The sequence below is a fragment of the Muntiacus reevesi genome, chromosome 1 (assembly GCF_963930625.1).
Source record: "Muntiacus reevesi chromosome 1, mMunRee1.1, whole genome shotgun sequence".
NCBI classification, from domain to species: domain Eukaryota; kingdom Metazoa; phylum Chordata; class Mammalia; order Artiodactyla; family Cervidae; genus Muntiacus; species Muntiacus reevesi.
The window spans coordinates 242,454,005-242,470,734 of NC_089249.1; the positions used below are offsets into that span (position 1 = coordinate 242,454,005).

At 41.2% G+C, this 16,730-nt stretch overlaps 1 protein-coding gene across 5 annotated transcripts in view; it reads left to right on the plus strand.

Moving 5' to 3' along the window:
* The window catches only part of GRIA1 (glutamate ionotropic receptor AMPA type subunit 1), a 342,928-nt gene that overhangs the window by 194,789 nt on the left and 131,409 nt on the right, over positions 1-16,730 (plus strand). For all 5 annotated transcript variants that reach the window (XM_065918962.1, XM_065918961.1, XM_065918963.1 and 2 more), the window contains exon 5: positions 1,630-1,683. In XM_065918962.1, coding sequence (XP_065775034.1) covers positions 1,630-1,683 — 54 coding nt within the window. The remainder of the gene's footprint in view (positions 1-1,629; positions 1,684-16,730) is intronic.

The window sequence follows — 16,730 nt, forward strand, 5'->3', positions numbered from 1 at the left end:
TCTGTCTTTTGTTTGCTGTTTTGTGTTAATTTGAAGCTGAATAGGTTTCTGATAATGGTATCTCATTGTTGAAAGCGCAGCAAGCCATTTGACAAGAAAATGAAAAAGCAATGAAGAATTATTAATAAAACTATCATCCCAATAGTCTTTGAGCTCCATGGTCTGGAATTTCACATGCTAGCCACTATTTCAGAGCATTCATTGTATGCACTTGCATTTAATTATTCTCACCATAAAAAAAAATGTGAGCTGCTATGCACATACATCCAATTAAGTAGATATCTGAATGTGGTTGTTAATAACCTTGAAAATTTATTCAGTTGGAGAAGAAGCCCAAATGCTTCTCCTCTGTTTTATGTCTCCTTGTTACAGTGCAGGGGGAGGGGCACTGAGCAGGCTGTACTAACCTCATTTTGATGATTTAAAAGAAGCAGATCAAGTTACCTTGCTGGCTGAGCTAGGGCTAAACCAAGGTCCACAGTCTTAGCTGTTCCCAGCGGGGTAGTGTATCTGGATGCCCAAGGAAATTTCTGGGTAGTTCTTTCTACAGATATTTTCCTGCCTAGAATGATTAGAGGCAGCCTGTGCATGCAAGATGGAGGGGTGTTTGGAGACCCTGGCTCTTATTTCAGGCATCCTATGGAAAGGCTCACAACAGCCATGTCCCTGTCCTAACACTAGAGATTTCCAGGTGGCGCAGTGGTAAAGAATCCGCCTGCCAAGGCAGGAGACACAGGTTCAGTCCTTGGGTCGGAAAGATCCCCTGGAGAAGAAAATGGCAACCTGCTCCAATACTCTTGCCTAGGAAATTCATGGACAGAGGAGCCTGGTGGGCTATAGTCCATAGGGTCTCAAAGCATTGGACATGACTGAGCATGCGCGCCACACAATGCAATGTCCTGACACTGCTACCATACTGCTGTGGGATCTGATATATCACGCCCCAACTCTGGGCCCAGACTTCCCATCTGTACAGTGAGGGGTGGATCAGATGATCCTGACATTCCCTCCCAGCTTCCAGCTTGCACTCAAAATTGCAGAAATGTCTGAATACCCAACTGGTTCAGGGAAGAAGACACAAAAGAAGGAACTGTATCTGAATGGGACCCATGCAGGGATGTGAAGTTCAAGAACTTGGGTGCAATCATCCAACCACCCATTTGACCATGCATCCACTTCTCTGTCCACTCAAGCAGCAGATATCATTATAACAGTGACAGGGAATCCAATACAACAGATGATTCTCACTGCGTACAGAAAGAATCTCCATGAATGGAGAAGGCTTTATGGAAGAAGGAAAGAAGTGAGCATTTTAGCCAGGACCTTGGGGTTGTAATAACACTACTCCATCCCTGGAATCAGGCAAAAATGATTTCAAATCTTGTATCTGCACTTAATATCTGGGTAACCTCAGGGAATTTATTTAACTTCTCTAAACCTCCATCCCTATCTGTAAAAACGAGGGTATCAGCAATGCCACCATCATTGGGTGGCTGTGATACTGTAGCTTGAGTACTTAGGATAGGACAGGGCAGTCAGTATTCAATGTTCATTGCTATTATCATTGCAGGTGTAGCTTTAATTGGCAGTATGATTAATGCATGTATCCCCCCTGGTTGTGTTTTATAGATTGTAAAGCTGGAAAAGAATGGCATTGGCTACCACTATATCCTTGCAAATCTGGTGAGTAGAGGACACTGCAAGCCCTCAACTGGTGAGTCTTTGCATGTTTGGGGCCTGGCTTGCCACTGTGGTCCCTGGCTGGTAGGAACTGCATGTATGGGACAGGCAAATTCAAGCCTCAGCTGTGCCTCTGCAAAACCCACAGCACACTTAAGGTGACTCTCTAAGCTTCCTTGTAAGAGATCACACTGGTGGACAGGCCTTTATTAGTCATCATAATTCCAGCTTTAATTGACTCTGCCACTTGGCAATAACAACAAAATCACCACATCTTTGAATGGATACAAGATGCTTTAACCCCACTGATTTTGATTCTCTGTTTTGACACCAATGATAGTTTTACTGTTTATAAATACAAATGTTTAAATCATAAGAATACTAGCACTGACAAGTATTTAACCAGAAACAGTTTTATACCATGAACAATATTATGACAATTTAGTTTTTATTCTCTTTTTTATGTGGCATAGATAAGCTGTCTTTTAAAGAAAATTTTTACTTTCATTTTTATGTACTACAATTATTTTTATTGGGTGCAATTATTTTTCAGGGTATGAAAACTTGACTCATAAGATAATTTTTGGTACATTAAATTATTCCTAGTGACATGTATCATTATGAATTTTCTTTGTGGCCATCCATTTTGGCAAGTCTATTTTGGCAAGTCCTGGGTCATGTTTTCTCATCTACCTTTTTAAATTATGAAGTTTGAGACTTCCAGTGTTTTGTTTTGTTTTTTCCCCAAAGCCAAATTTATTTTTACTTTGCCTTGTCTTATTTTGAAAGAGTGTTATTAAGATGCAATTTACATGATGTAAAGCTCATCCATTTAAAGTATACAAGTCAATTCTTTTATGTATATTCACAGAATTATGGCACACCACCACAATCTCCATCATCCCCCAAAAGAAACCCCATACATAAACAGTTACTCCCTATTTCCCCCCAAATTCCTCCAGCCTTTGGCAACCAGTAATCTACTTTCTATCTCTATGGACTTGCCTATTCTGGATATTAGAATCACAGAATATCTGGTCCTTTCTGACCAGCTTCTTTCACTTAGCATAATGTTTTCAACATCCATCCATGTTGGTACCACATATCAGTTCTTCATTCCTTTTTATTGCCAAGTAACATTCCATTATACAGATGTATCCCATTTTGTTTATCCACACACCAGCTGATAGACACTTGAGTTGTTTTCACTTCTTGACTATTATGAATTCTGCTTCTACAAATATTTGTATACAAATTTTTCTCTTGAGCACAAACCTAGGAGTGAAATCACTGGGATACATGGTAACTCTATGGTTAATATTTTGAGGAATGCCAAAACTATTTTGTAAAGTGGTTGCATCTCCCAGCAAATTTTTAATAAATAACAAATTTTTGCCATGTGACAATTTGAGCAGTTGTCAGATTTCCTTAATGATAGCTTTTTCTACAAAGTTTGCTTATTATCCTGGCCTTCTTTATGATTTTCTGTGTTTCCTTTAAGATGTGATTTTTTAGCTTTTTGCCCATAACAAATTATATCACTCAGTTTTAGCCATGTTACTTGTGGTAATTATTCCTGTAATATTAACTGAATAAGAGATTGATATTTTCCTACTTATCTTTAGAATAAGGATCACTAACAGGACAAAGGCACAGGGTCTGGGCATATAGTAAAGGTCAAAGTGGTAGGACTGAAAAGTGGGACCAAAATATCTTGCCTAATTCTTAAGCTCTGTCTCTCTTTCTGACCGATCTTCAGCCTCAGACATATTCCTACCTGAACCATCTTTCCCCTTGGAAACTTCCTAGCCTTAGCAGTCTTGGTATTTCATGGTCAAGACAAGAAATAAGGACTTACTAAGATAAGTTAATTAAGGTCTAGCTATTAATAGATAAATATGTTATTTTTCTCAGACATACTTGCCTTTTAAATGGATAATAACCATCCAGACACTTTTGGGGGAACCAAGAGTTGCATCCTCAAAAACCATTTGCAAGGATGAAATTGTTGACTTTGTAATGAGAAAAACTCTTGACATCCCTTGAATCTCACTTAGATCCTTCGTCCTAGAAGAGACTTTGGAAGTCAGCTCTATCTAAGTTTCATTTGCTTACAGGGAAACATTTGCTTATGGTCAAACCAGCAAGGGGGTATGACTTGGCCAGGCTCACACAAGTCAGTGATAGAGCCAGGCCTGGCGCCAGGGTTAGCAGGCCTATGCCTTTTCTACTATATCAGGACATCTCTCAGCACAGATCATGTGGGCACCCTGCTGCTTGAGAATACACAGAACAAGGGTAGGGGCATGCATAATCATCTCTCCAGGATAAGATAGAAATTACACATCAGTGACCTCAAAGCCACCCAAAGACCTCAGGTAATTACATTGCCAGCCTCCATCTGTTGCCAAGTGACCCCTTAGTCACAGCATCACCAAGTCAGCCCTTTGGGTGTCTGCAGCCTTCTGATCTGCATTCTTTTTTTCTCCCCTGACCTAATGAGCTCTCAAATTCTTACAACTGCCAGCTAATAGGATGCAAATTGCATATACCATCCAAATACAAAAGACTTGCATGTTCCAATAGATTAGTTGATAATTGGGCTTCAAATTACTAATTAATTCAGTTTGAAACAGTGGAGTATGTGGTGTGTGTGTTCTTCTTCCCCCTTCAGAGGAATCACGCAATTTATAAGATGGTAATTTTTAGAAATTCTGCCACATAATTAGCCCTCTGCTGCATGGAACTGACCCCCTCCTTCAGCATGCTTGTGATTAGGGTGTAATTATAGAGTTAGAAACTAAGGGAGCTTTTGAAAGGTTTAACAAAGGAGGGAGCTACTTTTTATTTCAAGGTTCTTTCTGTCCCTGTCAGACTGTGTGAGCTTCAAAGAAGCCAACAGTGTTCCTGTAACAGGTCACTTTGGAGGGATGCTTTTCTGGGTTTGGAGGGCTACTGGAAGAGAAGACGGAAGGAGAACCCTGGGTCAGGGAGGAGAGCTTTATAACAGGAGTCATTAAAAAAACAAAGAAAGAAAAATCCTGCTTTTTGTCCAGACACCATCCTCGGCTAGCTTCTTTGTGATTTTGGGCAATTTGCCAGTGCTCAGTTTCCTCACTGAGAATAACAGTTCCTATATTATGCTCATAGAATCACTGGGGAAGGCCAGTATGTTGCTGAATGCCACCATGCCTAGAAAAAGTTAAATTGCTCTACATAGTGGGGAATCCTTGCTTCATATACTAAATGTGCCCATCTAAACATACACACATGTGTCTGTACATATATGTGCATGTGTATGCCCATGCACATAAATGCTGGTGTATGCATTCTTATTTTATATATGATGGATAGATGTATATTTCTATTTCCATAGTACTGGGACGTCCATAAAGTGAACTTGAGTGCATACTCAGTTGCTCAGTCATGTCCAACTCTTCGCAACCCTATGGACTGTAGCTCGCCAGGCTCCTTTGTCCATGGGATTTCCCAGCCAATACTGGAGGGGGTTGCCATAGAAATTGGTGAACTATACCATTACTACTTAAAGAAGCTCCTGGATCCTGGAATCTCCTGGAGAACCAAACTCTCCTGTCTGGCTGTCAGGCCTCCTCCAAACCCAGCCCTGACTCAGCTCTCACTCACTACTCGGAGACTGTGATCAAAGCAGACAGTTACCAGCCGGAGCTCTCCAGTTATACTCTTATCTCTACAATGCATCAGCAGCAAATCTTAGAACAAACTAGTGTTTCTCAAAAGAAAGATATGTGGACCCATAGAATGCATCTGCACAGACAGTTTGGAAAACGCTGAGCTAAAGATTAAATTTTTCAGTCCACTGGGACTGCAAACAAGAGTACTCACAGCGTGAGACAAATGATCAGATAATTAATATTGATGATTGAGTTTCACTGAAATAAATAAGCACATTTAAAAATTCTTGCAGAGAACTAGCAGACCTCTGAGAATTTATAAAGGGTCCACCAGATCCCAGTTTGAAAAGCACTGAAAGATTGAAGGTATTGGTTGTCTTTCAATATGGAGCAGTTCATGCTGCCTAGGGCATTCATGGGCTTCGCAGGTGGCTCAGATGGTAAAGTGTCTGCCAGCAATGCGGGAGACCCGGGTGTGATCCCTGGGTCAGGACGATCCCTTGGAGATGGAAATGGCAACCCACTCCAGTACTCTTGCCTGGAAAATTCCATGGATGGAGGAGCCTGGTAGGCTACAGTTCATAAGGTCGCAAAGAGTCAGACATGACTGAGCGACTTCACTTTCACCTTTCAGGGCATTCATAACAATAATAATAACAGCAATTCCTCTCATTTTTCCACCATGCTATAGCTAATGTGACATTTTGGCATGCATCTCATCCCACAGTACCCTTATGAAATAAGCAAGGTAGACTCTATCATGGAGAAGACAATGGCAACCCACTCCAGTACTCTTGCCTGGAAAACCCCAAGGACGGAGGAGCCTGGTAGGCTGCGGTCCATGGGGTCGCTAAGAGTCAGGCATGACTGAGCGACTTCACTTTCCCTTTCCACTTTCATGCATTGGAGAAGGAAATGGCAACCCACTCCAGTATTATTGCCTGGAGAATCCCAGGGACAGAGGAGCCTGGTGGGCTGCAGTCTATGGGTCACACAGAGTCAGACACAACTGAAGCGACTTAGCAGCAACAGCAGCAGCACTCTATCACCCCCATTTTACAGAAGAGAGAACTGAGGCTCCAAGATGTTACATGACTGAGCTGCAGAGGAGGAAGGCAAGCAATTCTGGTCAGTGGCGTTTGGCTCTCAAGAATCTGACAGAAACCAAGTAATGTGATCCTGAGAACAGGATGACCAGGCTAAACTTAGGCCAAACCACCGGAGCCACTGAGCTAGACTGCCTTAAACCCCTAATAAATAACTACAACAACAAAAACAACCGTGATAACCCAGCTATTCACTGAGGGATTGCTACAGTCCAAACACTATAACTGATTAACCATTAAATCTTCATAATAGTCCTCGAGGTTGATAAAAACCCCATTTGTCAAATGAAGACACCAAGGTTCAGAAAGTGAGCTTTCTGGTCACTAAATTGATAAAATCATGGAGCCAGGCCTCTCCTCCAGGACTACAGAACTCCCAAATCTATGTTCTTACACTGTGCCATATGACTGCTGAGCAAGAGGAGGGGGTCAGGTGCAGCGGGAAGATGGGCTCTTGACTAGAGGGCTTGAGTTTAAATCTTACTACAATTGCAGCAATAGACCTGGAAGTCAGACTCAAGCTCTCAAATCCCCATTTCATTTTCCACTGGATACTGATGGAATTTTATTATAATTATACAGTTGGTCCTTCACATCAATGGATTCTATATCCATGGATTCAACCCACCACAGGTCAAAAATATTTGAAAAAAAAAATCCAGAAAGTTCTGAAATGCAAAACTTGAATGTACTCTATATTGGCAATGATCTACCTATCCTTTATATGGTATTTCCAGCTAGTGACATAGCATTCACATTTTATCAGGTATTATAAGTAACCTAGAGATGGCTTAAAGTATTCAGGAGAATGCACATATATGCACAGGTTATATGCAAATATTATGACATTTTATATAAGAGATTTGAGAATCTAAAGATTTTGGTGTCTTTAGAGGTTCCTCAACCAATTTCCCATGGATACGGACTACAAATTCTAGTGTACAAAAGCTGAGAGAAACACAAACTGAGGACAGGTCATCTCACATCTTATTGGGGTATCTGGGGACCAGGGTGGTCAGCCATTTCCCCCACATGTTGCAGATGACCTCCTGTGAAATGTTAGTTAGAAGTAGTTCTGGTCCATGTGGCAGCTCATCCAAGACTCAGCTCCACGCTGCTGTCCTCTGCTGTATGAGTCCTGAGAAGAAGGTACTTTCATCTCCTTGCTCCCCTGTGCAGAGAAATCTGTCTACGCCTTCTATAAGTCTAAGCGTGTCTGCTTTCTTCTGCCCATGTCATCTCAGTACATGCTCATGTTTGGTTTCTGCGTTGTTTCTTTGGTTAGGAAGGTGGTGCAGTAGTTGGGGAGAATGGCTCTGGGTCAGACAGACCTGGGTTTGAATTCTGGTTTTATATTTATTAACTGTGCAGTATTAGTAAAATAACCTACCCTCTCTGAGCTTCCACTGCCTCATCTGCAAAAAAAAAAAAAAAGGAATGTAGTATCATCTTCCTCCACATGGGCTATCATGTGAATTAAGTGAAATAATAACTTTGTAAGTCCTCAAAATTATAGTCGGCCCCCCAAAAACACTCAATAAATGTTAACAATTACCACCATCATCATCATTGTAATCACCATCATCATTATCATTTGGGGGGGAAAGAAAACACAATATCTGGGAACAAGATACCATCCTTGAGGTCCCTCAACCCCCTTCTAGACTAAATCTCATCCACCACTATAATAATAGTGGTAATTATAATAATAATTATCAATAATACTATAATTATATAATATAAATATATATTATATATTATATAATTACATTATATTGTTTTAATAATATAATAATTATGGTAAAATAATAATAATAGAAATACAATAATATAATACCTTCCTCCCTGTTTGTCTATAAGCTCCTAGAGGAAGGAATTTACCTTTCTCACTGATGAATTTCCAGTTCACCAGGCAAAATGAGCTTCATGTAATGGTGTTCTTTAAAAAGTCACCGAATGAATGAATGAGTGAGTGAAATGACTTCTCAGGAAATAAACAATGCTGGTATCCATTTATCACATGAACTTACAGGCAAATTCCTTGTGTCTTGCTAAAAGAGGCAGAGATCAATGGTAGACTATAAGTACAGCTATGAATATGCAAATGAGTAGGTAGATATGAGACTCAGAGGGCAGCTAAACCACTTCCCATAAACGGCCAGACTCTCCTTTACAATGTCCCTAACAGAAGCACATCCATCTGGTTCCTGTTCGAATAACACCCACTGAGAGGGAAGCACCTACCCTGCTTGCTCCTGGCATTTGCTCCTCTAGCCTGGATGCCCCTCATCGTCGCATGCCCCCAGGGCCTTCTCACAGGGCAAGGTTCTAACAGCCCACCAAACAAACATCAGACATGAACCGAGCATACCTCCCACCACACCAGGCTCACACCAGCAGCACTAAGAAGCATTAAGAAGCATGTGGCTTCACTTTTATCCTGGAAGCAACTTGGCTTTGTCTTCCAGCTAGAACATATCAGGAAAGTTTTAAAAGAATGCCAGAGAAAAATCACAAAATAAATATAAATTTTAAAAAAGAGGGACAAGTAAGGAAGTGAGGGCCGAACCTTCCAAGCTGTACACTACCCTAACCTACTGCCAAAACTGGCACTTAAGGGGTCTGTCCCTCCTGACGCTAAGCTGATGTGTACATGCGATTCCTCTGATTCACCACCCTCAGTCACTCTGACTTGGAATCTCCAAGCCTGTGTGTTTTCTAATTAGAGTTCTTTCTTGCACTCTTCACCCAACCAAAGCCTCCTATTCTTTCAGCTTCGGTGTTTCCATTGGGAAGTCTTCCCTGAGTTCCAGGGCCAGGTTTTGTCCTACTTAGGGTTTAGCTCTATAATTACATGGGCAATACTGGTCTTTCTCACTAAACTTTAACTAACAAAAACAAGGACCAAGGGTATCTTATTCTCTGCTGTATCCTTTTGTCCCATATATGCTTGGCAACATTAGATACAGAAGAATGAATGAATGAATGAACTAGAATATTCCTTTACCCATCCTGCTAGGTTTCAAATTTAATGCTATGTTTGAATTTTCATTCCTTTTTCACCAAGCATTCAGACGGTGCCTACTCTTGGGGAGCACCTGAGGATGTTTAAGCTGGTGTTTTATTTAAAAAGTAAGCTGATCCTTCTTGGACAGAAAGGTTTTGATCATATGAAAGGGAGACATTGTTGGCTTCAAGTCTGCCAGGAACTCCAGGCATAAACCCCTTCATGGGCCTAGACAGCATATTAAAAATCAGAGACATCACTTTGCCAACAAAGTTCCATATAGTCAAGCTATGGTTTATCCAGTAGTCAGGTACAGATGTGAGAGTTGGACTACAAAAAAGGCTGAGCACTGAAGAATTGATGCTTTTGAACTGTAGTGTTGGAGAAGACTCTTGAAAGTCCCTTGGATTGCAAAGAGATCAAACCAGTCAATCCTAAAGGAAATCAACCCTGAATATTCATTGGAAGGACTGTTGCTGAAGTTGAAGTTCCAGTACTTTGGTCACCCAATGCGAAGAGCCAAATTACTGGAAAAGACCCTGATGCTGGGAAAGATTGAGGGCAAAAAGAGAAGTGGGTGGCAGAGGATGAGATGGTCAGATAGCATCACCAACGTGATGGGCATAAATTTGAACAAACTCTAGAAAACAGTGGAGGACAGAGGAACCTGGCATACTGCAGTTGATGGGGTTGCAAAGAGTCAGACATGACTTACAGACTGGACAATAGCAACAAGTAGGCATAGGCATACTCCTTAGGCTGAATTTTCAATTGGTCTTTGGCTCCTGCTCTGAGGTGGCCATGGCCAGGTGGCACCCCTGACTGCAGACAGAACAAACTTAACATTAAGGGAGATTCTGGAAGACCAACCAATACCAGGCCAGGTACTGTGTACTTCTTTAATCATGCATTGACAGCCTAGCCTAGGGGCCCCCTGACTTTCTGCCACAAAGTGTCAACATTTTATCCTAAACCCCCAGACTGTGAGATCCCAACCACCTTTTAAAATAATTTTAAACACAAGTGGACTTATATTTGGGGGATATGTCTGATTGTGTGTTTTAAGGTATCTAAGCATATAAGCTTCAGCAATACGTGAACCGTGAACTTCCAGATGTTCAAGCTGGCTTTAGGAAAGGCAGAGGAACCAGAGATCAAACTGCCAACATCCGCTGGATCATCGAAAAAGCAAGAGAGTTTCAGAAAAACATCTATTTCTGCTTTATTGACTATGCCAAAGCCTTTGACTGTGTGGATCACAATAAACTGTGGAAAATTCTGAAGGAGATGGGAATACCAGACCACCTGATCTGCCTCTTGAGAAACCTGTATGCAGGTCAGGAAGCAACAGTTAGAACTGGACATGGAACAACAGACTGGTTCCAAATAGGAAAAGGAGTACATCAAGGCTGTATATTGTCACCCTGCTTGTTTAACTTATATGCAGAGTACATCATGAGAAACACTGAGCTGGAAGAAGCACAAACTGGAATCAAGATAGCCAGGAGAAATATCAATAACCTCAGATATGCAGATGACACCACCCTTATGACAGAAAGTGAAGAGGAACTAAAGACCCTCTTGATGAAAGTGAATGAGGAGAGTGAAAACGTTGGCTTAAAGCTCAACATTCAGAAAACTAAGATCATGGCATCTGGTCCCATCACTTCATGGGAAATAAATGGGGAAACAGTGTCAGACTTTAATTTTGGGGGCTCCAAAATCACTGCAGATGGTGACTGCAGCCATGAAATTAAAAGACGCTTACTCCTTGGAAGGAAAGTTATGACCAACCTAGACAGCATATTAAAAAGCAGAGATATTACTTTGCCAGCAAAGGTCCATCTAATCAAGGCTATGGTTTTTCCAGTGGTCATGTATGGATGTGAGAGTTGGACTGTGAAGAAAGCTAAGTGCCAAAGAATTGATGCTTTTGAACTGTTGTGTTGGAGAAGACTCTTGAGAGTCCCTTGGACTGCAAGGAGATCCAACCAGTCCATCCGAAGGGAGATCAATCCTGGGTGTTCATTGGAAGGACTGATGCTGAAGCTGAAACTCTAATACTTTGGCCACCTCATGCGAAGAGTTGACTCATTGGAAAAGACTCATGCTGGAAGGGATTGGGGGCGGGAGGAGAAGGGGACGACAGAGGATGAGATGGCTGGATGGTATCACTGACTCGATGGACATGAGTTTGAGTAAGCTCTGGGAGTTGGTGATAGACAGGGAGGCCTAGCATGCTGCGATTCATGGGGTCATAGAGTCAGACACGACTGAGCGACTGAACTGAACTGAACTGAAGCATATAGGTGCCAGCCCTTCTTTCAAATGTACTTGGATAAGAGTTAACACAAGAGACTTTTTTCTTCTTTCCAATTCAAATGATGTTTTAGCTGTTTTAAGCACAGCTGCAATGTCTTATTGACTTGGCGGGAACCAGATAAGCCTGTGTTATGAGGGATTATATAGAGCGAGAACACATTCAAGTTCCAGTCAGTTAAAGTGGCTAAAACCGGAAAATCTGAACACTGTATGCAGAGACATGGTTATTTGAGGACAGAACAAAGTCCTCATCTCAGGAATATTCCATGAACTCACGTATCTCCATATTCATGTGCACACACCTGTGTGGTCACAGAATTGTAGATCAAAGCTGAAAAGCCCTTAAGGGAAAAATCAACTGGCTCAGAAGTTTCCAAACTTTTTAGTTTAAAGCTCTATTTTCAAATGGAATCTTGAGGAGAACCCCAGTATGTGAAACAGATAAAAAAGCAAAGCTGCTTTGATGGTAGAGGGAGAGTAGGAATCTAGAACCCCATTCTTCTCCCTTCCCCCTAATTCAACTTGGTAGACTCTAAAATGCCTACAGCCTGGGACAACAGTTGAAAAGATCACTCACTGATCCAGCCAAGGGCCTCACTGTGCAGATCAACAATCTAGTGCCTGGATCAATATTACCCAAAAAAAGTCAATAACAAAACTCTTTGGTCCACAAGCTGTAAGTTAAGAGGGTGAGAGATGATGGATGGAACTTACAAGAAAACCGTGAGAAGGATAAGTGAAGACATGATTGTTTATTGCTTCACTCCTTGGTGTGAATTAAGCCATTAGCCTGCTCCAGGTACTGTGCTGTGGATACTGGGAGAGACTCTGAGAGAGAGAAATAAAGAGCTTGGAGGTTCACATCCCAAGAACCAACACACATTAAAATTTTCAGAGATGTGGCTGAACCTAGGGACTGTCATACAGAGTGAAGTAAGTTAGAAAAGGGGACAAACAAGTATCATATATTAATGTGTATACGTAGAAGCTGGAAAAATGGTATACATGATCTTATTTGAAAAGTAGAAATAAAGACACATGTAGAGAACAGAGGTATGGATACTGGGTGGGGGTTGGGGGAAGGAATGGAATGGGAGATTGGGATTGGCATATATACACCACTATGTATAAAATAGATAACTAATGAGAACCTACTGTATAGTACAGGCAATTCTAATCAGTGCTCTGTGGTGACCTAAATGGGAAGGAAACCCAAAAAAGGGGAATACATGTATATGGATGGCTGATTCACTTTGCCGTACAGTAGAAACCGACAGGACATTGTAAAGCAACTATAATCCAGTTTTAAAAAAGAGTTGAAGACTAACACCCAGGTTGCCTAGAAAACTGCTAATTCCTTCTTATTAATAGTATAGCGATGCAAGCCATTCCAAGGGCTTAGTTCATTGCAGGACAGGAGACAAATGAATCAGACTGACTAGTGATGAGGAGGCAGAATGTACAGTGGTTAGAAAGAGAGCACAGAGTCTTGTCACTTGCTATGACTGTGGTCTCTGCCCCTCACTAGCTATGTTATATTGGGCAGAAACTACTGCATTCATTTAAGACTCAGTTTTCTAATCTGCAATGTGCAAATGATAAAAGTACCTGCTTCACAGGATTATTCCAAGGATCATATGAGATCATACAAATCAAGTTCTCAGCATAGTGCCTACTATGTAGTTCAGGTCTAATACATGTTAGGCGCTGTGATTGTCATCATTATTATTTTAACCGAAGTCTGACTCCCATGACTTCTGTGCATTGGTTGGTCCTGGCCTACCTTAAAGAACAAATATTCCCCCCCACCCCGCCCCCCGTAAAGCCCTTCTGGGATTGGAATACATCCTTCACTTCCCCTCTTGGTCTTTCATTATTTTCAGGTTGAACATCCCCACGTTTTTCAAGCATTTCTAACGTAACCAGACTTTTCGAACTGTACTTTCCTATAACTATCCTCTCTATGGAGCTGTCACCTAAGAATTTACCTGACAATCTGGGGAAACTTGCCATGTTCAACTTATGCCGTTCAGAGTATAAAGTGCAAGTTCTTCAATTTGTTCTAATCTTACCTCTTCTAGATCTCAGGTGGATGAGATGGAGGGAGTTTTCTTTCCCACCTCCAGGGCTTGTTAAGAATCCTTCTCTTTGGCCCCTTTCTCTTAACAATGCTGGCTATTCCCTCTTCCATCTAATGGGAGTGGTATCAGCCCAAGCAGGATGATGATGGCTGAGCAGCTTGTGTGTGACCCCCTGAAAGAACCCCAGAGAGAAAGGAAATCTGGCTTTGAAGATAAAAGCTTTTTATCTTTTGAAAGCTGCATTCCTATACACCTGTCTCCTGTGGGCTCAGGTGTCTTGCCTGACCCAGTGCCTGGTTTTAGGATTTTTTTTACTTTGTATTTTGTATTGGGGTATAGCCAATTAACAATGTGTGACAGTTTCAGGTGAAGAGCAAAGGATTCAGCCACACATGCACATGTATCCATTCTCTCCCAAACTCCCCTCTCTTCCAGACTGCCACATAACATTAAGCAGAGTTCCATGTGCCATACAGTAGTTCCTTGTTGGTTATCCATTTTAAATATAGCAGTGTGGACATGTCCATCCCAAACCCCCAGTGCCTGGTTTTCAAGTAGTTGTAGCACCTAACCTCTTTGGACTGTATCATAGTGATGATGGTAAATATGATGATGATAATAACAACTAAGATTTATTAAATGCTTACTTTGTGCCAGACACGGCTCTAAATATTTATACACACTTTTTAAAAAAAAATCTTGTACCAATTTTATGCCGTAGGTGCTATTATATCTGCATTTTGAAAACCAGAGAGCTAAGCCTCAGAGAGCTTAAATAATCAGTAAGCACACATCCTCAAGATGTTTTGTTTCCAGGCACACATGATAATTAAAAGTCATAATGATAGCCCAGAGCCTCCTCATGATCCTCAAAGCGTTTTCTAAATCTTTTCAGCAACATGAAAGTACATCTAATATATTTATGGTGTTAAACATCTCTTTTGGATATCATAATTATTTGGCATGCCTTTTTGCACTAATCCTTTTAAAATGATCATTGAGATATGATAGATGGGATGACTACCTTAACTGGTTTAATTAAGTGAGCACGTCCTCCCCTCCCCCAGTCACGCTGTTCTAACCACGGGTCAGCAGTGCATGGCCTCCTACAGTGAGAGCTTAGGGAATACAGATCCCGACCCCAACTCACACTCTAACCAGCCTACAACCTTGAGGCCAATAGTCTCCTATCTGAACAACAAGGGGTTTGATCTGATCTCTAACATCTTTACTCCTGGCATCAGTAAACCTAAACTGTGACCCCTGGGTCAAATTCAACCATTGGGAGTGGAGGGGACACAACCATGCTATTTCATTTTCTATTATCTAGGCCTGCTTTCATACTCTAATAGCTGCATTGAATAGTTATGACAGAGACAACATGACCTGTAAACCTAAAAAATTCACAATATGACCACTTATCCAGAAAAAAAAAACAACTGCTGACTCCTGGTATGGATATGGAGTAGGTGGGTACTAAAAAACTTCATATAAATCAGAGGCTTGAGAAACATCTAACCAATCTGTAACCCCTCTTTGGCAGAGTGAGACCTCTGTTCTAGGCTACTAACTGTCAGCCACGCTGTCTGAGCTTCTTTGTCCCTCTTAATCTGGGGCAATCTGAAAATCCCATACTAAATTTATGTTCCCGTGTTCCACGGCTGGCAAAGCAGTGTACACAGACCAAGATGACAGATTTGATGGCTGAACCACAGCTGGAACCCTTGCTTCTGGGGGATCTCGGGGTGGGGGGAAGGGGTGGGTTCCAGATGTCTTTGAATCACAGCTCCGCATGTGTAAAACTGGGACAGATACTCACTCATTTATGCAAATGAGTACCTAGCACCTACTGTGCATGTTCACCCCTCAGGGCTGTTTGGGAGGATTAAACAGGATTATGTATATAAAGCATTTAATAGGATGCCTGGCTCAGGAAAAGAGCTTGGGGAATGTTTAATAAATCCAGCGGTGACTGCTGATGGATTATTTCATTTTTCAACTTTAAATGACAACAACTTCAGAATTCTCAAAGAGCTATATAAATGAAGTTATATGATGCACAAGAAAAGACAGTTGCGCCATTGTTGTCATATCTGTCATCCTTAGGAACAATGTTTCTAAAACTATGTTTCAGTAGAATATTTAATGGCACCAGTGTTCTTTAATTCTAGGCCAAGAGACAACAAATTAAGCAGGGCTCCCTTAACAGACCATATCAACCTATGCAACGACTTCTCTTCCCTGTTCTGTCACTGACACTCCCTCTCCCACTTTCCAGGGACTTACAGGTGATTCTGAGCCAGTAAGGTACATCAAAATTATCTGGGGATCTATTTTTACTTTTCAACAGTACTAAAAAGAAAACATACTCACATGGTTATAAAAAAGAAAAAAATTATTATGGAAGTTTATAAAAAAAAAAAAAAAGCAAATACCTACTCTCTCTAGTCTCATACTTCTTAGAAAAAACTGTTTTAAACATTTTCTGTGTTTGGTGATTCTAGTAGTTCCCTCCACACACTTCTATGTAATATGTCTATGTCTCTTTTTCTTGCTTTATCAACTTTCATTCCATATGTGTCTCCTCAGTTAAAGATGAACCACTTCATACTATTTTCCACATCCTGTCCTCAATGTTCATTAGTCATGCTATTATTTGGAATTCTTCTCATTAGTCCCTTTATAATATGTTTTACCTTGATTTTTGATTGACCAGCATTGTTGCTATCTAGTCGCTAAATCACATCTGACTCTTCTGCAACCCCATGAACTGTAGCCCGCCAGACTCTTCTGTCTGTGGGATTTTCCAGGCAAGGATACTGGAGTGGGTAGAGATTCCTTTCCTACCATTTCCTTCTCCAGGGGATCTTCCCAACACAGA